This window comes from Pelodiscus sinensis, chromosome 6 (assembly GCF_052426305.1).
Source record: "Pelodiscus sinensis isolate ZL-2025 chromosome 6, ASM5242630v1, whole genome shotgun sequence".
Classification (NCBI taxonomy): Eukaryota; Metazoa; Chordata; order Testudines; family Trionychidae; genus Pelodiscus; species Pelodiscus sinensis.
This window is the reverse complement of record NC_143057.1, coordinates 46,352,839-46,378,817: the sequence shown is the minus strand read 5'-3', so window position 1 is coordinate 46,378,817 and position 25,979 is coordinate 46,352,839. Positions and strand designations below refer to the sequence as shown.

At 38.6% G+C, this 25,979-nt stretch overlaps 1 protein-coding gene across 1 annotated transcript in view; it reads left to right on the top strand.

The window, feature by feature from the left end:
* CNTNAP4 (contactin associated protein family member 4) overlaps positions 1-25,979 on the top strand; it is a 304,206-nt gene that overhangs the window by 183,681 nt on the left and 94,546 nt on the right. Inside the window, exons 4-9 of the mRNA XM_075931856.2 lie at positions 3,660-3,807; positions 12,521-12,724; positions 12,893-13,077; positions 14,430-14,573; positions 19,339-19,600; positions 25,543-25,692. Coding sequence (XP_075787971.2) covers positions 3,660-3,807; positions 12,521-12,724; positions 12,893-13,077; positions 14,430-14,573; positions 19,339-19,600; positions 25,543-25,692 — 1,093 coding nt within the window. The remainder of the gene's footprint in view (positions 1-3,659; positions 3,808-12,520; positions 12,725-12,892; positions 13,078-14,429; positions 14,574-19,338; positions 19,601-25,542; positions 25,693-25,979) is intronic.

The following is a 25,979-nucleotide window of genomic DNA, read 5'->3' as shown; positions in this document are numbered from 1 at the left end:
CTACTTCTTGTGTTATAGGAAGAAGTAAGTAATGTATTTATCTAGTTTTTCAACATTCATCAAAGGATAGCAATAAATATTCAGTTTTCAGAATGAAGAGTGGCAAATGATGGGGTTCCCCAAGAATTTGTGGTGGGATCTACACCTTTCAACATATTCATTAATTGTCTGGAAAAGGGAGTAAACATGAAGTGGGCTAAATTTGCAAAATAACTGGATGTAGTTAAATCCAAAGCTGACTGTAGAGGATAAAAATGGGATCGAACTAAACAAGGTGACAGGGCAAAAAAATGGCAGATGAAATACAATGCAGATAACTGCAAAGTAATGCACATTGGAAGAAAATAATCCCAACTATATACATAATATGATGGAGTCTAAATCAGCTGTTACCATTCTGAGCTTGAAGTCATCATTGGTAGTTTTCTGAAACATCTGCTCAATGTACTACAGCAGTTTAAAAAAACATGTTGGGAACCATTCAGAAAGGGATAGATAAGAAAATAAAGATAACATAATGCTGCTATATAAATCCCATGGAATTCTTATATTGAAACTGGAAAATGTGCAGAAAATGAACAACAAATGGATTAGGGATATGTAACAGTTTCCATATGAAGTAATTAAAAAGACTACGACTTTTCAATTTAGAAGAAAAATGATATAGAGGAGAATCTATAAAATCATGGATGATGTGTCAACAGTAAATAAGGAAGGCCACGTCTACGCTATATGCTTCTTTCGGAAGAAGCTTTTCCGGAAGAGATCTTCTGGAAAAGCTTATTTCGAAAGACAGTGGCCACACAACAAAAGCTCAATGAAAAAGTCATGTGCACATTGATTGTACGCTATCTCGCATTGCAGTTGTGATTCGTATGGATGGAGTGGCCACCAGGGCACCTATGTTATTTCCTGGAGAGGCCTCTTCTTTCAAAATAACTCCCTCTTCCCCATCCACACACATCAAAAGCTTTTTCAGAAAAAGGTTTCTTCCTCATGGAAAGAGGTTTACCACCATCAGAAAAAAACATCTGTTCTTCAACTTTCTGTTGAAAGAACTCAATGGCAATGTGGACGCAAGTATTGTTTTTCTGGAAAAACACTGCAGTGTAGACACACCCGCAGTGTTGTTTACTTCTTTACATAACCAGAGGTCCCCAATTTAATTAACAGGGAGCAGGTCTAAAAGAAACATAAGAAAATACTTCTTCAAATAATGCAGTCAACTTGTGGAACATAGTGCCATGGAATGTTGTTATAGACAAAAGAATAAATGAATTCAACAGCAACAACAACAACAAAATCAGATAAGTTTCTGGGGCATAGTTACATCAATGAAACTTGATGGAGCAAGATGGTCAGGGACACAAACTCCTATATCAGGTGACCCTAACACATCCACGTTAGAAGCTGGAACTGGACGACAGATGGACCATGCAAAATTGTCCTGTTCTTTGAATTCCCTTTGAAGAATTTAGTACTGGCTATTTTCAGGATATGAGATTAGAAGGACCATTTGTATGTTTTTATATAATCAGTTAAACAAATGAGTAAAGTTACTCACTTGCTTAAATATTTGGAGTACTGGGTTATAAAGCAGAAATTGTATCCCTCACTGAATCAAGAATGTTTTTGTCATGCTGAGCATGATGACTTCCTTAAAAATACTCTGAGATACTTCCACAGACTTCAGATCAGATCTTCTGCATTCATCCTTTTTCTCTTTATTGGTCTGTAAGTGCTTAAGTTAATTTCTTTTCTCTCTTCAAACTGAAAAGTGCTCACAACAGGCTAGGGAAATGTTTAACATCAAGCACTAGAGATACATGTAGTTCTTGACTCAACTGATGTACTTTAGAATTTATTTCCAGCTAAAAGCATTGTAAAAGAGCAGAAAATCTTTTTTTTTTAAACTGGCTACTTAGAGTGGTTCAAGGAAGAATATGATTCACATTTAAGTTATTTTTGTCAGAAACCTAATTTTAGATTAAGACCACATGGCTCAGTATCCCCTGAAGAAAAAAAATCAAGCAATTTGCGGACTTTATTCAAAACTTAACAACTCATTTTTGCTAGGTGCATGCCTTCCAGAAATGATCTTGTAAAAAATTGAAAGCATAATGGAATACTTAATTTGTTCATTGTAGTTACACTTCTGGGGCTTGAGTTCTGGTTCAGTCAACAAACTAATTGGCACATTCGATAGCTGTTACATCTGTTAGTGACTACAAATAGGATTCTAAGGGACAAGAATTTCAGAAGGGTCTCATACTGAACATAGTTGTAGTTCTCCGGTGTTTACTTCTGCCTTCTCTTGCTGTGAGAGCGAGCTTATAAAGCATGAAGCTGCAAATGGTGTGGATATTTAAAGTTGTTGACTCTCATTACTTATTACTGACTTAATAGGTTAGTGCTAATGAGCCTGTTCACTAGCTGTTTCTTCATACTCAATGTTCTAAGCCAACAATTAATTTGAAATTCCACTAGGATGAGGGAGAGAAAGTGGGAAATTTTATTTTTATATAGGAAGACTCATATTGAATTGCTTCTACTTCAAAGTAAAGATGGGATGAGAAAAGTAAACCAGAATGTTCCTTTGTTAAATCTCCTTCTGCAGTCACAACAAATCCACTGTATAGGGTGATAGCAATATCCCCTAGGCAATCAAAACATAATGGAAACGGGGATGTACTGATAATCTCCAAATGTAAGGTGTTCCCATGCTACAATTAACCAATACATTTCAGGGATAGCCACTGTCTAAATTGTCAACTATAGACACCACAAATTTATTTATTTTGAATATTTTGGTGCCAGATTTTATATCACAGTCCTCAGAGATGAGAAAATGAAACTAAGCATCCCCTACTCAAAACAGACTAAAAAAATGAGCTAGGTTTGTAATATTTACTAGAGGATATGTGTCACTTATGTTCTTTCAGTAATTAAAGCATCACTTGCAAGAAATAATTTCATTTTTTATTATTATTGCCAATACAGATTTTTTAAAAAATACCTGTTTTTCCCTTTACCTATAAAATAAAATACACATGAAGATTTTTTTCTAAAATTGTTGTATTAAATTCTTAATATAAAAAGTTGTCTCCAGTAGCTGGAAATCTACAGTCCTGTTTGCAAGATAAACATTCTCTCAAAAAACAGCAATTCTTGGGTTTTACTATAGTTCACACACAAGGGCAACAGGGTATTGGATTTTAAATTCCCTTTGTGCTAGAGAAGAGTAGAATAATAACTTCTCCATAATATATACAAGTAATTTTAGATGGCATAGTACCCTGACACCTAAGGATATCACAAAATAGAGTTCTTAGGGGACTTTTTAAAAACATACAATAGTTTCACTTTTACTTTTATTATAAAAGATTGAAGGCACTCAAATGAGAACAATATAAATAATTGGATGGATAGATACATTACTAAGTTTTTTTTTTATCCCAAAAACACGTAAGCATTTGAATAAGTTCGATCATGTCGGTAGTTCCATGGAATTCAAGGGGCTACCCACATGAGTAAATTTACATCCGTAAGTGTTTTATAGGGTAAAGCCTTAAAATAAAATAAAAAAATAGGTCAGTAGAGCATCTGTTTACTTGCATATGCAATATGAATATTGTTGATACTTTTTTGTTTTCTTCTAGGCTTTTTCAGGAAATACAAATGCAGACAGTGTTGTGTACTATAAACTTCAACATTCCATCAAAGCAAGATTTCTCCGTTTTGTCCCTTTGGACTGGAATCCCAATGGTAGAATTGGAATGCGTATAGAGGTTTACGGCTGTACATATAGTAAGTCTTTGCTGAATCATCTGAATGAAATAATGATTTTTTACCTAATCTGTAAATGGAAGTAGATTTGTCAGCTTCATTATTTGAATATTATTCATTTTAATTTTTCATGCAGAGATGTTACCTGTTTCTACATTATCTAGCAATGTTTTCCTTATTATCCAGTTCTTTACATCTTAAGCTCAATAGTATCAAGCATATGGATGCAATCCAGTAATGCTAGTTCACCCCAAACTCCTAATGCTATTGTTGCACACTTCATGTATAAAAGTAGCTGTTCAGAAGGGAAAATATCCACTACTTTGGATTCATAAGGCCCCTGGAAGGTTATTGATGTTGGAGCCACAGCAAGCATTTACTCTGCTCTAATTTTGGTCTCCTCATAAATCAATACTACTTCAATGTTATTACTTATATTAAGAGTACATTTATAAATAGTTTGTGCAACATTATTATGTGAGTAATAGATGTTGCAAGCATGTTGCAGATATCAGTAGTATGTGTTTTAGTTGGTCATAAGCCACCTGTTGGACACACAGTTCTTCCTTGGTTTTGCCTGTGTGTGTGTGTGTGTGTGTGTGTGTGTGTGTGTGTGTGTGTGTGTGTGTGTGTGTGCGCGTGTGTGTTACTTTTCTCTATTGGTTCTCCTTCTTTGTCTCTTGCCTTTTCTTCCATTAATCTTGCAACAGGTTGTCCTTTTTTTTTTCCTGGCTCCCACTGTTCATGAGCAAAACCAGAGGACTGTACCTGCCAGCTCCCTTTTTTCACTTTAAGTTCCATTTCTTTATTCACAAGATTTTAATTACCACAACCTACCTGTACCTCCTAGATTGTTCCCATTCATCCAATACAGAATCTTTTCCATTTTCTCCCTCTTCTCTGTTAGGTCAAATATAACATGGCTAAAAGTAAACTCCTTGGTTGAGACTTTCATCCTCACTCTAGCCTCTTTACATTGTATATAAGAGAAGCATACAGCAAACCAGAAAGCCAGGAGTATTCTCACAGCACAGAAACTGAAGAAGACAATCCTAAAATTGCCTCCTAAAGACCATCTCCCGAGTCCTAGCAAGAAGTAATACTAGAGGCAGGGATGTGGGTAAAAAAGGGTGTGTCTGTCAAAGCCACAGCACTGCAGAGATTGTGTCCTACTGGGAAGTCTAGAGAATCTGCTCTAACTTATGCAGGACTCCAGAATTGTACATGAAGGGCCTTTTAGAACCACCTCCCCCCACACAGCATCCCAAGACTTAAAGCCATCTTTGCCACCCCCACTGCCTTTTCCTCAGGTTCTGAGTTCTATGTTGTGTCTCTTAGAGGCACTGGACAGAATCTCACTCCTTATCTTTTCTAGTCTGGCTATGCTGCCAATCATTGATACTACTACCAGATTTCATGTCACTGAGTCCAATAATGCAGGGGTCAACTATGCCTCCTCCCTGTTCCTGGCCTTACATGTGTAAACTATATCCAAATTCTGCTTTTACAAGATTGTAGCATTTTTTCCCTACTAGAACTCTTGCCCAAGACCCCCATCATCTGTTTTGGTTACAATAATCTCCCTTTCTTTTCCCTTATGACCTAACACCCTCATCCCTACCCTTTAGCTCACAGAAAACATAACTGTTAAGCTCTTCTTTTCCACAATGGTTTGACTTTGTCTCTCTTTCTTGCTTTTTCCATCTTGCTTTGTCCATTCGATCCCCTTCCTCTGCTCCATTATGTTTAAGCTCCTGCTTATACCAGCTTTTCCCTACTTATCCACTCTTGGGGTTTTTTTTCTTTCCATGTTAAGCTCCATTCCTTCTGTTTTGCCACCTATGCCATCTTTGACACTTCATTTGGTTATCTGTCCTGTAAGTGCGTCTGTACTTTGTTCCATGTTACCCCTCTGTGTGGCACATTGTTTCTATTAATTTCCTAAAGGATACTGCCCTTTTTTAAATCAAATCCGTCCAGAAGAACTACTTTTATCATGCTGCCTGGAAGAAGCAAACAATATGATTGTGACAAAGAAGTAGGCCACAAAGGGAAATTCAGTTATTAAACTATTAAATAAATAATGAAAGATTATGTTGTTAAAATATTATATTATTAGGACGTAGCAAATTAACATCAGATACTTTTGTTACGTGGTGTAAATACTTTTGTTCCCAACCTTCTGGTTTTTTCTGCCTGATTTTGTTTTAATAAGTAAGCTCTTCATGGCAGAGACCGTGCTATTTATGTAGAGCGTCAAACATCAAGTAACACCTACCAGAAATAGATAAATAATAACTTTTAACTCTGCCATTTTAAGAGTTAGCCTTTGTGTCCTCCACGTAACAGGTCGAGTTGAGTAACAGGCTGAGTTGAAGTAACTAAAGAAGTGATAGTCAGGTAACCCAATTTAGCTATAATGAAGGATGTGACAGGCAGTCCACAGTGCCATTATATATTTTAATCTGGATCTGTTGATAACTTTCTTTCTCAAGGTATGTGACATTGCATAATGACACTGCACACTGGTGTGATATTTCAATGATAAATGCACAAAAAGGGTACCTGACAAGCAAGGATAGAAGGAACTTGCTGTGGGATTATTCACTTATGAGAAAACAAATTTAGGCATAAAAAAGGCTTAATCTGTTTATTAGGATAAAGAGTAATGTTGGCCTGATTTTGGCTCTTTTCCCCATTGCTATCTTTGTTTGGTCAGAGATGATACTAAGACGCATTTGGTGAGGAGTTGCCAGGCCAGCAAAGATTGATCAGGCAAGGAAGACAGAACAACAGGAAATCAGTGAATATATTACCATTTTAGTAGGTGCAGTGATTTCCCATTCAAGAATTAACTATCCCTCAGAGCTGGTTGGAAAGGACACTGTACTGGTGTGTATCAGGGAGTCAGATATTATCTTGGAAGACCTCATGAAATAAGCAAATTCTTTTCTAGCTGCCTGGCAAAGTGGGGATAACATCTAAGCCTCCTTTCTTAGGAGCAATGACACTTAAGACATCTTACTGTCATCTCCTTCAGTAGATTCCTGTGTAAAGGGTAGGAAAGGCTCCAGTGTGAGGTCCTATAACCTGATGGGCTGCTTGGGCACAGGCTCAGGCATGATTTTATATTAGTGTAACCCAAGCCTAGGACTCCCCTCATCTCATCTCTTCTATGGATGAAGGACATGGATTAGGACTCTGACTTCCTAAGGGTATAGGACAGGCATTGCCATCATACCCATTCTCAGGTCTAGAGGACTGGAGCCATTAGTGCCCAATCAAATTCCATGCTGGATCAACCCTGCTGAGTAGTTAGAGGTTCTTTGTTAATACTTCAATAACTTTCTGGCCTCTTCATGTGACCATATACTGGAGTCTCTGTCTGTTACTGCATCCCAATCTGCAATGATTTTTATTCACTGAACTTTTGCATCCCAAACTGTTCATTGGGCATTTCTCTTCCTACCTTTGGCTTGGAGGAACAGGGGAAGAGCAAGAATGATTTATGCTATTGCTTATAGGGAGACGCCTATCCTAAAGCCAGGGGCATATCCTCCTGTGAGAATGGCTTCTGAGTTGACTGGGGGAGAGTGTTGAGAACTCTTCCTGAAGCACTCAGTTGATCATGCAAAGGGTGCAGGCAGCCAAGCAGGGAGGGTATCCCTTTCCTTCCTCCATCCCACCCACCTCTGCACACACTTTATGTTAATAAACCTTCAAATTTATTGTATTTATTACAGCAACAAACCTGTTTCTAGGTCTGTGGTTGTGTGTGGGGAAGTGAGGGTAGTAGTTCCTTTTCTAAGGTATTTCACCTTTCTCTTCCATGCAGTATAATGCTGTTCCAAGTATATGACATCAAAAGCCACTAGCCTGCATGCATTTTTGCATGTAAGATTACTTTTGCTTAAAAACCTTCCTATGGCTCAACTGATTCCCCTTTGTACAATTTCTACACTGAGTTTTGGAGAAGGCCAGAGGCCTTTAAATACATTTTCCCTCTAATCATATGCCACAGCAAGGCTATTTGAGAGGAAATATACATTGCATCATGGCTAGCACTAATTCTAAATTGCCTGGTGTATTATCTGTCTGCAAAGTGCCAGCTCCCAAGAACAGATACCTAGTATCGTCAATTTCTCATGCTCCGGTGCTTTCAGCTTATCATCTAACTGAAGTAAATGATTCCCAGAAAAGATATCCATATAAGTAAGGTGACAGTTGTAAATTTTCCACACAGAGCATGTTTCAGAGTATAAGTTCTTTTGGACAGAGACTGTCATTTTCTCTATAGTAGTTGGTTCCTGATCTGCTTGGCCACTAACATATTGCTGCAATGCACATAGCAATAATAAGCTAGGAAATTATATATTATTAATACTAAAAGAGTCTCTCCATAATATTGTCCTCTCCCGTGTTCTGTTGTTGTTGTTTTTTTCCTGATGCATTTATCCAGGTCTTTCATTTCATTCTCCTTAAGCATAATTCACTTTTTTTTTCTTTCTTAGAAGAAGAAAAAACATATTTGCCATTTGCAAATGATTCTCTTCCTCAGACATATTGACCTCATCTGCATCATCCTGTGATTTTTGGGCAAAACACCTCTATATTTTCAATAAATAATGACTTTCAGCCCCTGGCGGCTTGTTCTTCCTATTCAAAGTGTGCACATTAGACAGATCCATCTCTGCAGCAGTTCCCTGCGTTTTGTCACTAGCTAAAATGTCAGATTATGGGGGTGAAACTATGCAGTTAGTGTCAGTGTTAATTGTTCCCTGGCAGCTGCATGAAGCCTAAATGTCTCTTTGGCAGACTCCTTTTTTCCTCAACTACCACCTCTCTTGCTTGGTCCATCTGCTGATGATTGGTAAACACAGCTACAAACAACTCATATTTCACACAAGTGAAGGACAGATGTGTTGAAATGTTTCCCTGTCTTAGAGGCCATTACAGGTATCCAACCATCTCTTTCCTAAATGAGACAGACACATATACTTTTGTCACAATTTCTAATGTGTTTGTGATGACGGTTGTGCTCTATAAAGCTAGATTTTTTTTAATTGAAAATTCTAGGAGTGTTCTTGTTAGACCCGTTAATTAAGATGGGAAGCATTGCTTAACAACAACATAGCATTTGGGGGATTCTCATCCCAAAACCTCCAGGCCAGAGTCCTGGAACTACTACTGTTAGGTGATTGGAAAAAGGCTTTGTGACAACCTACTTTATACTAGGGCTACACAAAATCCATAGACAGATGAAGGAAGATGGACAAAGGTCTGTCTACAATCTGTGTAGCTCAGACACATGAATTCTGCGCAAATGTGATGACAAAAATATATTTTTAAATGTGGCCCATTATGTATGATTTTTATGGTTACCTAGTTTCTATAGTAGTTTTGTTTTATGCAAAGCCCAATTCAAGTGGCAAACTTAGCTCCTCGTAACTCTCTAAACTGTTTCTATGCTGAACTGCTGAACTGTTGATCTCATTTCCTGCTATTTAATAGTGACAGAGAGCCTATGAGGAACAATACAAGTGATAATAAATAAGGATTAGTTAATACACACTGTCAACGGAGTTTGCCATTTGTTTCTATGCTGAACTGCAAACATTGTTTGTATTGAAATGCAAACAATGAAAACATCTGCAAAACTGAAATATGTTGCTTGCAACTAATATTTTGACTAGCTTTATCCAAAACATCTCTACTTTTTTGGTTGAGGACCATTGAAAAACTGGAATCTATGGTATGCATGGAGCTGCAGCATAGTGTTATTTATGCCAGCTCTGCATTCTTGTGTACCTTCAGAAGTATAGCTAAGTCTTGGACTAAGTAATTCTGAAAACATTGTGAAAATTAAGTTTTGTCATCACATACTGAATCATCCTTTTCATTGACTTGTCTCATAAATGTTTATTTCAAGAGCATAAGAGGAAACATACTCACAAAAATGTGAGTTAATGGTTACAGCAAAGGCGAGGAAAGTAGTACACAATGTAATGCTCTTTGTTAATTAGAATCCTAAACTTCTATCCTGACGACCCGCATTTTGGAACACTTTAGCTCTTCCCGTCTCCTCTGGCAGGAGTGGAGTGATGGTAAAAACTGATAGTTGCACAAGAATGCTAATAATGTCTCTGATCAATAGTTACATTCTTTTCACAGACCTTATTCATATTAAAGATTTTTTTTCCTGAATAAGGATTAGTGGGAACTACAGATTTTATCCCATTGTAAATAGTACAGGCAGTCCCCGACTTACGCGGATCCGACTTATGTCGGATCCGCACTTACGAACGGGGCTTTTTCGCCCCGGAGGTCGAGGTTGCGGATTGTTACCTGCGAGCTCCGGGGCGAGAGAGCCCCGTTCGTAAGCTGCTCCGGTGCCCCTGGTCTGCTGGAGACCGTCTCCAGCAGATCAGGGGCACCGGGTGGGTTCCCGCGCTTCTGAGGCTTTGCAACAGCAAAGCCTCAGAAGCGCGGGAACCCGCCGCTGCTGCCGCTTCAGTCCCGGTGCCTGTGGTCTGATGGGGATGGCCCACAGGCACCGGGACTGAAGCGGTAGCAGCAGACCACAGGCACTGGGACTGAAGCCACAGCAGCGGTGGGGTCCCGCGCCTCTGAGACTTTGCTAGAGCAAAGCCTCAGAGGTGCGCACCCCGCTGCTGCTGCGGCTCTGCTCCTGTGTCCCTGGTCTGCTGGGGGGGGGGGGGGCGGCGCAGCTAGTGTGCCCCCCCCAGCAGACCAGGCTTTTGTTTTGGACCCTGGGGCAGAGCAGCTGGGGCGCTGCCGATTGGTCCTGCAGCGCCGCTCTGGGCACTACTGGACCAACCCGGCAGCACCCCAGCTGCTCTGCCCCAGGTCCAGATTCAGCCGCTGCTGGTCAGTTTCAGCAGTGGCTGAATCAGGACGCCTGGGGCAGAGCAGCTGGGGTGCTGCTGGGTTGGTCCAGTAGCGCCGAGGAGCGGTGCTACTGGAGCAACCCAGCAGCACCCCAGCTGCTCTGCCCCAGGTGTCCCCAAGTCAGCCGCTGCTGAAACTGACCAGCGCTGACTACAGGAAGCCTGAGGCAGAGTTGCTCTGCCCCAGGCTTCCTGGAATCAGCCACTGATCAGTTTCAGCATCAGCTGACTTGGGGAAGCTTGGGGTTCTTAAGTTGAATCTGTATGTAAGTCAGAACTGGCGGTCAGTTTCAGCAGCGGCTGAATCTGGACGCCAGTTCCGACTTACATACAGATTCAACTTAAGAACAAACCTACAGTCCCTATCTTGTACGTAACCCGGGGACTGCCTGTAAAGTGATTTTGGAGAGCAGGAGTATACATTCTTCTTCTTCTGATGCTCAAATTGCTCAATACCTAATACAAAAATATGCATTACCAATAGTAAAACCAGGGCCTATATATACAATGAGTGTGTAACTGCATTGTTACATTCGTGAAAGCATTTTTTAAAAGTTTATTGACACTCCTTATTTTTTGCAATCTAATAAACATCATTTGTATTTGCCATGGATTTATATTGCCTCAACATTGCCTCAAAGGATGATAGTCTTATAAAGATGCTTTTTAGGAAAAATGTAATACATATTCATTGTGCACTTGGTAAATAAATTCTTCATCAGAACAAAATACGTTAATAAGATATGGGGAAAATCAGCTGACTACATTCTCCAAAAATAGCTGTGTGTGTTTGACAAAGATTTTTGAGTGGTGAAAATAAATGGCTAACATTAAATACTACGGATAATGGTGAACTGAGTTCATCCCTGTGCCATAACGTGAAGCAATATTTTTTGTCATATTAAATAGTTAGTAAATAGATAATGGATTTCCACTGACTTGGAAGAAGTCAGTCAATTGAAAAGTAACGTAATATTTTATTGGGTGCCCTTTACATCTTTACTTATTTCACAAATGTATCTTTCAAGGATAATTACCTTTTTCTTTTTTACTTATGAAGTGTGAATACTCTAAAAGCTTTTCTTGGTGATATCAGTTCCTTCATGTCTGTCTTGTTTAACATGCAACTGATTTTGACAGGTATTCTTTTTATTGGTCTTATCTCCCTGGGGTAAACAAAGAGTATTTCTTTTGATGCCAATGAAGTTCCATTTGGTGAGAAGAGAGCCAAGTCCAACTAACTATATGATAATAGGTTTTCTAAAATCAACTTTATTCCTTTTCCACAAGAAAATGAACTAATGTTAATTTAAATGAATATAAAATGACTCAGATTACCTTTAATAGTGGTTCAAAGCCATATTCTGCCTTGGGGTAGTTTGAAAGTCCTATGCCTCACTCAGTGAGATATAATGAACTTAAAGTTCCTCTCATGCTCATATAGAGCAGGAGCAATTGTATTGAATGTAATAATCAGACTAGTATCAGAATACTATGAGATCAGAATTAGGCCCCAAACTTCCAATTATAAGGCTGCAGTGCTACCTTTATTGCAAGCTTCAGAGTATGCTTTTAAAAAACAAGTGTTTAGAGGCTACGTCCCTTCAGAGCCACTCACTGTATGGAACCTAGCAATGGTACACGGCTGGAGAAGTCCACTTGGCACTTGAGAGAACAGGGAGTTCCATTTTGAGGGATCCTGATTTAGTGTGTCGTGGGATGGGCAGGGGAAGTCTGCTTTCATGCTTCATCCATGCACTATGAAGCAAATTAAAACTCTTGTTTTCTACAGATATGATTACAAGTTATCTTTAATGTTTTACTAGGGTCTGAGGTGGCTGATTTTGATGGGAAAAGTTGCCTGATCTACAGATTCAATCAAAAATCTATGAGTGCACTCAAAGATGTCATTTCTCTGAAGTTTAAAACAATGCAAAGCTATGGGATTCTACTGCACAGAGAAGGACAGAATGGAGATCACATTACACTGGAATTAGTGAAAGGAAAACTTTCTTTATTCATTCATTTAGGTAATGACTATGAGACATACAGTCTTGCTGCCTCACATATGGTGTCAAGAATTCCCATTTATTAAGCCTATTTTAAGATATAGTATGTCAAAGTTAGTAACCTGTTTAAATATCCTTATTGGTTTTTAAAGGGAAGCTTACGGTTTGTTTGTTTTTCCTCATCTCAAGGTGATGGTAAAATTCATTCTGCTAATGACCAAATTAATATTACTCTGGGCAGCCTTTTGGATGATCAGCACTGGCATTCTGTCCTTATTGAACACTTTAACAATCAAATAAACTTTACAGTGGATAAACACAGCCATCATTTTCATGCAAAAGGGGAATTCAATTATTTGGACCTTGATTATGAGGTTTGAAAATACCTTTCATTTATTACATTTTTTACCTCTGTTATGTACATGCATTCAGGACAGGGAACTACACTGTATAAGTAATTTTGTAGTATTTCGAACTTTTGGTGAAGTTAGTATTTGGATCAGAGAAATGTCATCTTACCATAATTCTGCAAAACATTTCAGACACTGTGTCAATAGATTATCTCTTTGCTTATTATTGTTTATATTGCAGTTTTTAGTAACAACCAAATGCAGTGCAAATGTATAAGGGGCTATATTCCACCATCCTGAATATCACACAAAGTGGGTCAAAGGAACTCCACCTGACAAGATCCATCTCTGATATGTTTAAAATTTCATTTACTACGAATCCAAAAATTGTTCAATACATAAGTATCTGAGCCTCATCTCCCCCATACATCTTTCTCATTTCTGCTATTTACAGGTGGCTCTAAAGGAATGTGTATAATGTACTGCAGAAATTTCCAGCCTCTGGTCTGTAGAGTGCTGGCTGATTACATAGTGCTGGCTCTCCTCCTATTTTCAGTTGAGAGAAATAAAACAGGTGAATGGGGAAGTTAAAGTTCTTTGATCCTGTAAAGTGCTGAGCACTCTGGCCTGAAACCAGCCCGGTGCTTAAGCATATACTTAAACTGAAGCACAGAATAGTCTATTGACTTCAACTGGGACAAGCTTACAGTTAAGTCTGTGCATGCTTAAGGTCTTAGTTGGATCAAAGCCATGGGTCAGCACCATGCAGGGTCTAGCCCAAAATGAAGAATTGTAGCAGATGGTGTAATTATTTTTTTTTTAAGGAAAATACTTGTTTTCATTTTGTTGGCTAAAAATGCATAAACATGTTTCTAATATTACTTTACCATGTGAGTGATTGCTGTAACTTTTACAAGGATATAATAAGATAAAAAATGGGAGGAGACATCAGTCCAAAAATAACCCCTATATTAAGGTTAAGGTTTTCACACTATTAAAAAGTTTGAGAACTGCTGTTATTTAATATGTATGCCATTTACTTCCAAAATTTAAAGGTATGATTTTTGAGTTTTAAAAGAAATATACTTTTTCTTGGCTTTTTTTTAACCTAAAACTCCTAAAGAGTTTTTTAAGGAAAACAGTCTCTCTAAGGTTACATGGCTTTAACATGTACATATTTTTGTATGGTATACATTTTGTTAAGTTGTATTTTAAGTTACCACATTTGACAACAAAGAGCTAAAAATAGATTGATTCATAATTGGCTAACTTCTGATTGCTGCTGTTATACCTTTGTTGAAGTTTATCATCTGCTTTGCAAGCAGACTTTCAGAAAATTACTTAATAGTATTATTGATTTCTCTTCTCTTTCTAAGCTCAGCTTTGGAGGGATCCCAGCGCCTGGAAAATCAGGGACATTATCACGCAAGAACTTTCACGGGTGTTTTGAAAACCTTTATTACAATGGAGTAAACATTATTGATTTGGCCAAGAGACATAAACCTCAGATCTACATTATGGTAAGAGATTCCTACTAAATCAAGAAATTCATGCTACAATATGGCTGTTTCCATGTGAATTTCATCAGGTTGAGGATTTTCTATCTCCGTTCCTTTGTCCTAGAAGCAAATATAATTAGGATACTATAGCTGTAGGTATACCAAGGCCTGACATTGCTTCTTCTATCATATGGAATTATAGAGGGAGTTATCTGAGTACATCAGGGTTGAGTAAACACCAGAAGGATTTTTTTTTAAGCAAATAGGAAATACACTATTTCTCAGAGCGCTCACGAGCACTTTATCTTATACAGGCTACATCCAGCACTGGCATTTGCATCCTTTCCCCCATCTTACACTGCCTTGTGTCTGTAGAACTATAATTTAGCTTGATATATTTTAATCAAATTGTCATGATGCAACCAAGAGAGCTGATGGACAAACACTAACCATTTAAAGATTTTATTTCAATAAAACGTATCTGACCTATCTAAGCCTCAAACATCCAGAAATTTGGAAAACTCACTATTGCATGCTGCCTTGCAGGTGTTGTTATAATTACGGCTGCTTCTCTGAGCAATAATATCACAAGACATTGGAGGTAGTTTCAACATTAGTCAGAAGCAGAGCTGAAAAAATAACAACTAAAAATAAATATACAAATTACTTTTCCAACCTCAAAATTATTTCGAAGGGGGAGAGGCAGAGACAAAAATGTGGTTAAACAATCAGGTCAGTTCATCTCTCTCCCCCATGAATTGGAATATTTGATCCTTTCTCTGCTTTAATTTGTTTTACATGTTGTGTGTACCTGATCCAAAACATTCCAGCAGTTCCATAAAAATGATAGAAAACAAATGAGCAAATAATATCCGCTCTGATTACCCCTTTATGGGAAATTGTTTAGTAACATGTAGTCACAGAAAAATTGTACAAGAAATCAGAAATTGCATCTGCTTCATCTCAATATAAACAGCTGTATAGCTCGGATAGAGAAATATTTAGGAATTGTCTTAGGCTACATCTAGTTTAAGGGTGTTTTCTGGGATACTGAAGGTATCCTGGAAAAACTCCACCTCGTCCAGAGAACACATCTATTCTTCTGCCCCCCCCCCTTTTTTTTTTTTTGTGAAAGAGCAGACGCACTCTTTCGGAAGCCCTATCTTCCTCCTTCCATGAGGAAGAAGGGCTCTTCCAAAAGAGGAGGATTTTCTGAAATTTAGCCCAGTGTAGCCGGGCCAAATTTCAGAAAAGCCTCTTCTGACAAAACTATTGGAAAAAGGTACAGAAATTGCGGAGCCATTTTGCATACCTTTTTCCGATAGATCATTGTAGTCTAAACAGCCTTAGAGTTGTGAAAGGGCAAGAAAGTGTCTGTGCTACTCCTGTTAAATAGACAGTGTGCTTGTTTGTCATGGTATCAGGCAGCTATCCAAATAATGTGAAAGGAGGCTTTGCAGATGGTAACACTTTCAGCTTTTAAGAAGATCTATTAGTCTAATGATTTGCCTTTTCACCCTGGATCAACTCAGTTTATTATTATTAATACTTTTATGGTTGCATTCATAAATGGAGAGCATCTTCTGGCACCCTTACTGACAGTAAAAAGCAGAATAGAGAAAGCAAAATGCAGGACTATGTAGCACAGTCCTGCATTTTGCTTCAGCTACACCAGACTAACACGGCTACATTTCTATTACTAGAATAGAGAAACTTAGGGTATGTCTACACAGAAAAAAGTGTCCACAGCTAACCCGTGCCAGCTGACTTAGGCCTGGGTTGTGGAGCTGTTTCACTGAGCTGTAGACTTCCATCTCAGGCTAAACACTGAGCTCTGGGACTCTCCAATCTAACTGGGTCCAGATGTCTATACAACAATGAAACATATTGCAACCTAAGACCTGTGTGCCTAAGTTCGCTCTCACAAATAAGAGCAATGCAGGGGTTTCTAGTTGCTGTCTAGATATATCAGCCATAGGTGTTTAGTTGCTGCCTAGATATACCATTAATGCATTGTTGCAAGGACAGAAGCAAATGAGTGTTCCAGTTTCTCTCTGGATTTCTTGTAATAAAACATATTTTACCGATTTGTGGATGTATATTTTCTCAGAGGTGTTGCAGCCTGGTGTACCAGTAAGGTATAGTTCTACGTACCTTACAACATTTAAAGGTTGCTTGCTTAAAATATTGTTTGATTGCTTAAAACAAATTGTTAACCTTTAGACATACTGTGTGATTTATATATATAGCTTGAAAGATGACATCAATTGTTTAAATAATATAGTTCATATTGTCTGAGTACCAAGAGTCATAAAATGTTCACAGACTAGCTCTGTCTCCATATTGTGGAAATCTGCTGTTGCTATTCTGATCCACATATTTTTGTAGCACTTGTTATAATTCTGTTTGTATTATTGTTTGCCAACTGGGCACATAGGTTTTTGTGTTACTAAATTTGTGCTGCTTAGTGGAGTGTTGCTGAAGAAAAGCTTTTACTGCACAGATGTGAGCATAAATATTCCTCTTCTGGTCACCTGGTAGGGGGGGTGGGGGGGAAGGGAGGAGGTGGGTTACTGTAAAAATGCTGGTATGGCACTGCCTCCACTAGCACGTAATTTCTGGCTCTCTACTTACCTTCTCCAACAAGCCAGACAACAAGCCCCACCATTTAATGTTCAGTGAGGTAATTTGCTTTACTAAATGTGTGCTTTGTATTTGGGTGAATTACAATTATATCTGAGGGTACGTCTACACTACCCCGCTAGTTCGAACTAGCGGGGTAATGTAGGCATACTGCACTTGCAAATGAAGCCCGGGATTTGAATTTCCCAGGCTTCATTTGCATAAGCGGGGAGCCGCCATTTTTAAAACCCCGCTGGTTCGAACCTCGTGCAGCGAGGAGTAACGGTAGTTCGTGCCCCGTGTAGCTGCGCTGCACGGGGTTCGAACCAGCGGGGTTTTAAAAATGGCGGCTCCCCACTTATGCAAATGAAGCCCGGGAAATTCAAATCCCGGGCTTCATTTGCAAGTGCGGTATGCCTACATTACCCTCCTAGTTCGAACTAGGAGGGTAGTGTAGACATACCCTGAGTGTGTTCAGTGTAGACTCTAAATCAGGTTGAATTGAAAAGATTGGTTTTAGTGCAATAAACTTTTGCAAGAACTAAAAATGGAATGCTATCTATCACTTACCAGCACCTCTCCCTCTTTCCCCCCACCCCCCGCAAACAGTCCTTCCTCCCTAAAAGCATTTAATCCCCTTTGCACCTTGTAGCAGGCTTTTGCAACCATTGGAATGTTATCTGGCATCTAGAAGCCCTACTAAGCTCTTGAAAATCCAGCCTACTAAACCAATGGATCCAGCTCAAAGACCAGTGGAACCCACAGGCAGGCTTCTTGCCTTCATGCTCCCGCATGCTGCTCAAAGTGGCTGACTGCAGTGGCCATGTGCTTCTCTGAGCATCATGAGCCCCCAGAGCAGGAGAGGTGGGGAGCTTCATATTCTTCCCCCAGCACCATCTCACAGCTCCCATTGGTCAGATTGTGTTGGGGGAAGTGGGCAGCACACAAAGCCTCTTGCCCCCAGGTCTCATGGTGCTCAAAGAAGCACATAACCCCTGCAGCCACTTTGAGTGGCATGTGAGGAGTGCAGAAGGCAGTAAGCCTACCTGAGGGATCTACTGAGCTGTTGGCTGAGAGCCTCCTAGGTAAACACCTCCTAGCCAGAGTCTTCACCTTGCTCCCCAGCTCCTCCCTCCCTGCAATTCTCTGCTCCCCCTCATACACCCCTGCCCCAGGTTGCAACACGACCCCCCCTCCCCTGTTCCTGCACTACAGATGTGATGGGTAACCAGTTAGCTGACCATCACCACCCTTAATGGGTGATGCTTACTGGGTAAAGTTAACTTGTACCCTGCTCCTGCCCCTCACCCACCTACCTGTAATCGGTTAATTGGTTAAACACTACATTTAATCAGTTACCCAATTAAATGGGAATTTATATACCTATTCTGCACACAAAACAGCTACCCGAGGTCACAACCCATACCAGTACACCACAACCCCAGATCACAACCCCTTCCCAGACCCTGAACCACCCATAGTCTTCTTCTCCAGGGCAGAATCCTCTCCTGCACCCATATCCTCCCAGACCATGCACCCTCTCCTGCACCCCAATCCTGTCGCCCAGGTCCACAGCCCCCTCCTTCACCCAAACTCCCTCCCAGATCCCACACTACCTCCTGCACCCTATTTTCCTACTGTGAGCTCCCTTCTGCACCCAATCTCCATCCCAGACCTTGCACCTTCTCCATTAATATCATGGAAGAGTGTGGACATTAGCCATTTACCAAATTCTTGGAGTGCCTCTCCCATCAAAATTATTGCCCACCCCTGTCCTACAGGCTGGGTCCAAAATAAAATGAGAAGTCTTCTGTGTACTCTCTGGGATGTCATTCTGTCATGTGTGTAAGCCACGTTCTTACTTTATTTGGTACAAGCCTCTACTCTGCAGTTGCCTAGAAGGGACTTCTATGGGTTTCTATGTTCAGATGAACAATTTAGTGAATTGCTGGTTTTGATGGCTGATATTTTTCTTTATACATGAGGTTAATTGAATTTTGGATTAAAACAGCTAAAATAAATAGAAACTTTATTAATCTTTATTCACTGTCATGATGAACCCTAGATGATGTGGTATCTACATATATCTGCATGCAACTACATATAGAATGAACTGTGTTCCTCAGAAAATTCCTAATGCTGCATTTATTGTATTTATTGCCAGGGCAACATGTCCTTTTCTTGTTCAGAGACACAGATGGTTCCTGTTACTTTTCTGAGTGCCAGTAGCTATCTAGCATTGCCTGACACATCTGGGCAAGATGAAGTATACGTCAGTTTTCAGTTTCGCACCTGGAACAAGGAGGGACTTTTGTTGTCCAGTAAACTACACCAGAATTCAGGTGGTCTCCTCCTTTATCTGAGCGATGGGAAAGTTAAAATGAGCTTCTATAAACCAGGGAAAACACAAAGTGACATCACTGCAGGTAACCGAAAATGGATTTTATGCAGAAATTTGTTACGTGAGCAATTATACTTAGGTAAATTACCTATTCCAAGAGCCCGGTCCTGAAACTCGTGTTCATGTGAGTAATCCTTGCTCCTGTATTACCCAAAAGATTTCCAAGGCAGTCCTTGATCTCCTTTTCTAATGTAACATGTATGTGCACATTTCAAACTATTGACAAATTTCCCAGGAATCAAACTACGGTACTTTCATGACTTTGGATTGTGGAATCATCCCCCAACTCTGTATATGTGATGTGTAAGTACTTATGTGAATCCCTTAATAATAACATGTAAGCATCTTATTCGATCTGGGCAAGGGAAACAACTTATTGTCCTACCTTACTCTTAAGCTAGCATTTGGCAATGTCCTCACTAGAGAACAGGTGATTCTTTTTATACAAAATTATTTGTATTACCATAGTGCCTTGAGGTCCCACGTTAGGTTGTTAAATACTGGGTGGACACAATAGGACTCATAGTTCCTGCCAGATGGCTTTTCTGTTCAAATAGATAAGATAACAAATGAAAGGGCAATCAGTGAGACCGAGATTTGCCCAAAGACTCATATTGGATCAGATTTGAGTATGAGCATGAAACCAAGGTCTCAATCTTATCTCAGTACCCCGTCCACTAGAACCACAATCTCTATCTGTGATGTGATCCCTCTTTTGTGTTATCTATGCCAGCTGGTACAGAATACTAATTCCTGGCAGGGAGATGGGAGGGAATGTTAAATATAACTATAAAGCTTATTCTCTCTCCACATGTCTATACTGATGAAAATAGGAAATGTTAATCAATTAATTATTTTAATTCAGAAAAGATTGCATGCAAGTAATATTAATAAGCATGGAAATTTCAACGTTGAACACACCAATCCTGCTCTTATTAAACATAAATGGGGAGTTAGTTGTTCATTTCAATGGGAGCAGGATCAGTCCCTGTGTGTATTTTAAGCTAAAATAAATGATGTACAAAGAGCACCATTTTAATTAATATCACGCTTCCCCAGGCTCACCATCAGCAAATGTTAATTCCACAGTTAGAGTGTCAATGATGTGTAGTTTACTGTGATATATTAGACTTCTTCAGGAGCTGTTTCAATCGCAGCTCAATTATATGATATATTTTAATGAAATGGCTTCAATGCAATGTCACTTTAACAGGCCTGTGGAAGGTAGTATGACTTCTAACTAGACTACTGATATGCATGGATGACAAATTAGTAAACTATAAAATGGCAATAACAATACATAACGTATTCCCAATGGATTGAAAATCCTCATAATAAATAAATCTTGAAAAATGCTATACAGATGTGATTTATCTTTATAATGTGATGAATGCAACAATCCCTCCATATGGTCTGAGATATAGAATAACATTTGTCTGTGTCAACAGAAATCTCATGCATTTCTTAAACAAACCCACAACTCTATTCTCTCCTAAAGCAGAAAGTTTATCTAACAAAACCACACAGTGAACTTGTTTTTGAGCTTTTGAAGTGTGTGTTTGTTGCTACATTCACTGAAGCAAATCAAGTCTGCATTTGGAGATTGAGTAATTAAATTATGGATGGTTGGAAAGGTTTGTTCCCCTACAGGCAAAGACTTATGACCTGGCTTTCACACATACACAATTCAATAATTAAATCAGAGCATATTAGTTTGAGCATAGTTCTCAGAATTCATTACCATGAGTTTTTTAAAGATTTCTTGAGCCATATTAGAAGGAGAAAGGCATATTAAATTCATGAGTGATTAAGTTATAATAAGCTAAATCCTTCTGTTACAGATGGGTTGTTTAATATCTTTTTTTTTCCCTTTGTACCCTCTTCTGCAAGTTGGTCATCAAATGTTCAGAATGTAATACCACATGGTTTAAAGAAAAAAAGGAAGAAATGAAACAAAGTTAATTTGTGTTCAGTGATGAGGTCCAAATTGAGTTACAATATGGATGAAAATTTGATATAATACTACCCAGATTATTAACATGTACTGCCTTTTAAAAATGTATTTTTAATTACATTTTAAAACTAGTACATACAGATGCTGTACTTCAGCTTACTCTACACATTGTCTTCTAGACCTGCTCAAAGTCTTTCAGCGCTTATTATATAGGATGCACATTGTCCTTTGTGTATGTATTTGTGCAGAGCAGTATGCACCTTTTGCGTTGGTTCACCACTCACAGAACTCTAGATCACATTTTGTGCAAAGTATAGCTGCAGATAAAAAAAATATGAATGAAGATTGCCTATCTCCTAGAACTGGAAGGGACCCTGAAAGGTCATTGAGTTCAGTCCCCTGCCTTTGTAACAGAACCAAGTACCATCCCTGACAGATTTTTGCCCCACATCATCTTTTCAAGGATTAAACTCACAACCTTGGGTTTAGCAGGCCAATGCTCAAACCACTAAACTATCCCTCCCCCCTGATACTTAGATACAGTACTATCATTTTGGTGGCCTAGCAAACTACTTACATGGATATATGGAATTTAAAAGGTCATTGCTCTTTACTGTTGCGATAATAGTGTGATTAAAATAATCATTTTTTCTCCTCATTTTTGTGTATAGAAATTTTGCTGTATTTTGTGAAATGTTTCTTGTCAAAACATCAAAGATATATTTCTGCAGATATTCAGCATCATCCTCCACAAATAAATATATTCAATTCATTAATCTAGTTAGGTCCATATCTGCAGTGAAGAACTTTCTCTGCACTGGTTCATGCTACCTCCACCACTGGCATTCTGTAGCATCCAGGCATAACCAACAGACTTTGTAGAGGTCCTTACTCCTGGGTAGGCCAAGTGGGCCACAGATGGCATTTTATCCAAAGTGGAGATGAGCTATATGTCCAATAAATTACAATAAACAAGCCAAATATGAGTAGATGATGTTGAAAAACTTCTATTACCCATTTTCCATTAACCAAATTAGTTCCTCTACTTTAGTCATTCATACAGGCTGCCTCTTTGTGACAAAGAATTCAGTAATTTGCACATTGTTCAAATACTTGTTATTTTCATTTATTATATTTTGAAAAGGAAATCTTATTAGACAAGAAAGTTACTGAGGCGGCATGCAACACCAAGGATTAGAGACTGATGTAATTTGTTAAACTATAAATCTGTTTCAGTCAGAAAAAAGACCTGGGACACACAACCAGCTAAGCATGGCATAAGGCAATTCCAAAAGGAAAACTCAACATGTTGTTGGGGCTTATACACATTAAGGGACTTGAGCTACCTCTAAGGATTGTGTCTGTTCTGATTTTTTTTTTTTCATTTGTGATATGAAGCTTGTACGGCTGTATGCAGCTCTTTGATGAATGGGTAAAAGGCTTATAGGCAAAAATTATTTTGTTTTCAAAATTTGTGTTTTTCCATTATGGAAATATGTGGTGTGACTGACACAAATGTTGCAGAATATGTGCCATTTATGATCTGTTCTGTCACTTGAAGGCCAGCTGTACAATGGGTAATGTAAGGGAACTAATTACATTCCAGGGAAATGGGAAGCATTCTTACTTAAATTTAACTTTACCTTCTTTGACTTTTACATTTGAGTTATCCAAATCCTGCGCTTTGGCATATATAGTTCTTCTGTGATAGCAACACTTTACATTATTTTTCAGTTGTTTGCTGGAGCAGTTTAAAAGATTAATGTTAAAAACTGTTTTTTCTGGTTGTGTGTTTTTGTTTATAAAACACTTTGATACTTGTGATTAGTTCTCTCTGTTCACTAGTATTAAGACTATCATGGAAGACACTGAAAGAAATACCTGGTAGGTGTAAATACTTAAGTATAACTCCAGTCCCATGACATTATAGAACAGTTGTCTACAAAAAAGTAATATTTTTCTAGTTCTTTGTCCAGTCTGCTTTTAAACATCTAGTTGGAGTTGCCAGAGGACAAAATGCCAGTAATGCCCACATGACTAAAAGGCACACTTGCACTACCTTCATTCTGTGACAACCCCTACATCCAGGCAGCCCCTTAAAGGCACCAGTAATTTACCCTGGCTGCCAGTGGCCCCAAGAGGTTTCTTTGGCAGCTGCAGATTATTGGGCTACAGGGAAGTTCGAGAGATCCTAGGTTCAAATTACCCAGTGTTGGTTACACTGGGACTACAGGGAAGTGTAGCAGCATAGTGAAGAGTTAAACAGAACGTACTGACACATGACTGCTATTCATTGAGTCTTAGTACTGGGACTTGGAATAGTGGGTGGGCCTGAATCAGGAAGGCTGAAAATCCTGGAGAAATGCCAATAGGGGTTACCATAGAATGAAATGTGTAGACATGCACCTTGTTGGGGCTTGTTTTTCACCCTGTTACAGATTTTCATGCTGTTAACTACTGCTCTAGTCACCAAATCAACCACTTATGTTTATTTTTTTTCCCTTTTCTTGGGAAGTAAGAGAAGGAGCACGCTTTAGATCTTCAGATATCCCCTTCCCATTGAGCATCACAACTATAAAGATTAACTGGCAGCATTTTGGCAAAATGGAAGTATACAATCCTCCCTGTTCCCTGGCACTAGGTTTTGGAAAGCATTTCTCTTCAATAAGGCATGAGGGCAGGACAAAACCATCTATAGGCCACAATTTTTCCTGAGCTTTTGTCTGAAGAAGGGGTATAGTAGAATTCTAATTTTAATAGTGAATAAATGTCTTTTAGAGTTTGCTACATATGTGCTTGTTGAAGTGGAAAACAAATAGGGATAGACAAAGGATGTGTAAGTCTAACGAAGAAAAACATTAGTGTACAATATGTTAAAGAACTACTTCAGACAAGTTTATCTATGTGGATATACAACCCTTGTCATTCTGCCAAGGTCTACGAGACTGAGATTTATATGCTTAGTGTATGCTGCTGTGCAAGTTAAAATGGCCTTATCTGCTTGTTTTATAACACTTTAAAAAATCCTGGCTTATTGGTAACTTGGCCATTTGAACCTTTTTTTGCATTTTGTTGTTTTCCTTTCTCCATTTTTAGCATAAATGCATGGTTCTAAGAGCTTGCAAATTTTCCCAGCATACTCACTAAAGTTTACTGTTATATTCATCTGTATAGTCCTAATTAATATAGATTAGTATTACAAGGGTAAATTCATGGTGAACAACCTCAAAATCATTCCTGAAGTCCCTATAAAATGGACAACCAAACAAAAATAAATGATGCAACATTGATGTGACAGTAGCATTAGTTATCCTAGAATTTACAGGGGTTTAGTATTATTGTTTCAAGGCTACAATTGATTTTTGAAAAATTAAATAATGCCATGGTAATAACATATGTTGTGTGCTATCTGTAAAGTACTGTACCAGACAACATGATGATAATGTCTTAACTGTAACATTATTAGGCTGAGAGAGCATTTTTATCAGTGCAGTGTATTTTATGGAGAATCCATTGCATTATGCATGCCATATTTTTCTGTTAGAGCATCAAGTATAGCATCTGGGTCATGGGAGTTCATTGCAGGTTTGGGGGTTTTGCTAGAGAGTTCAGTTACTTATGTTTGGAGAAGTTGTTTGCTGTGTTCTATGAGTTGCAGGGTCTGTAGAGTCTTAATTTGAAATTATATAAATAATCTTAATGATTCTTTCAACAAGACCCTACTCAGAACACAACATTAGGCACTAGCATTAAAGAGGTATATTACTGATTATTAGGAACATCACTTGCTATCCACTTAAAGTATTTTAACTTACAAAAGTAAGGAAAAGTAATGGAAGTATATGCTATGTTTTCAAATGACATACTGATGTTCCCTCTTCATTTTTCTTTCTTTGCATATCCAAGAAACTGGATAGTTTACGGAATGCTTACCATTAAAAACTTATACAGATTAACTATTTTAATAAATATTACCTGTAGGTGTTTCAACTTATTTTTGTTTTTCCTCCTAGGTGTTGGATTAAATAATGGCCAGTGGCATTCAGTTTCTTTGTCTGCCAAAAGAAGTCGTATGAGCCTAACAGTGGACAATGATGTAACCTCATCCACTCATGCTGCTGTACCTACCCATATCTATTCAGGTGGCACCTACTATTTTGGAGGTAAAAGATGCTGTTGTTGTTTATAGTGATAACAGCCTACAATTATTCAGTGCTGCTTGTTCCTAGGCTATGTTTTCAGATATGCCTAATGATTTGGCTTGCCTCATGCTCAACTTGAATCTTCTTCTTGAAACATTCAAGTCTGGACACCTCTCACGCTGAAACTTTTTTCCTCTTTATGAGGCTGGGAACCATATCATTGAAGAATAAAAAATCCCTAGGCACTTTGAAAAATATATTCCTCTTCCCACCTACATAGGAAGAGGAGCTCTGTCACAGAGGGAAAA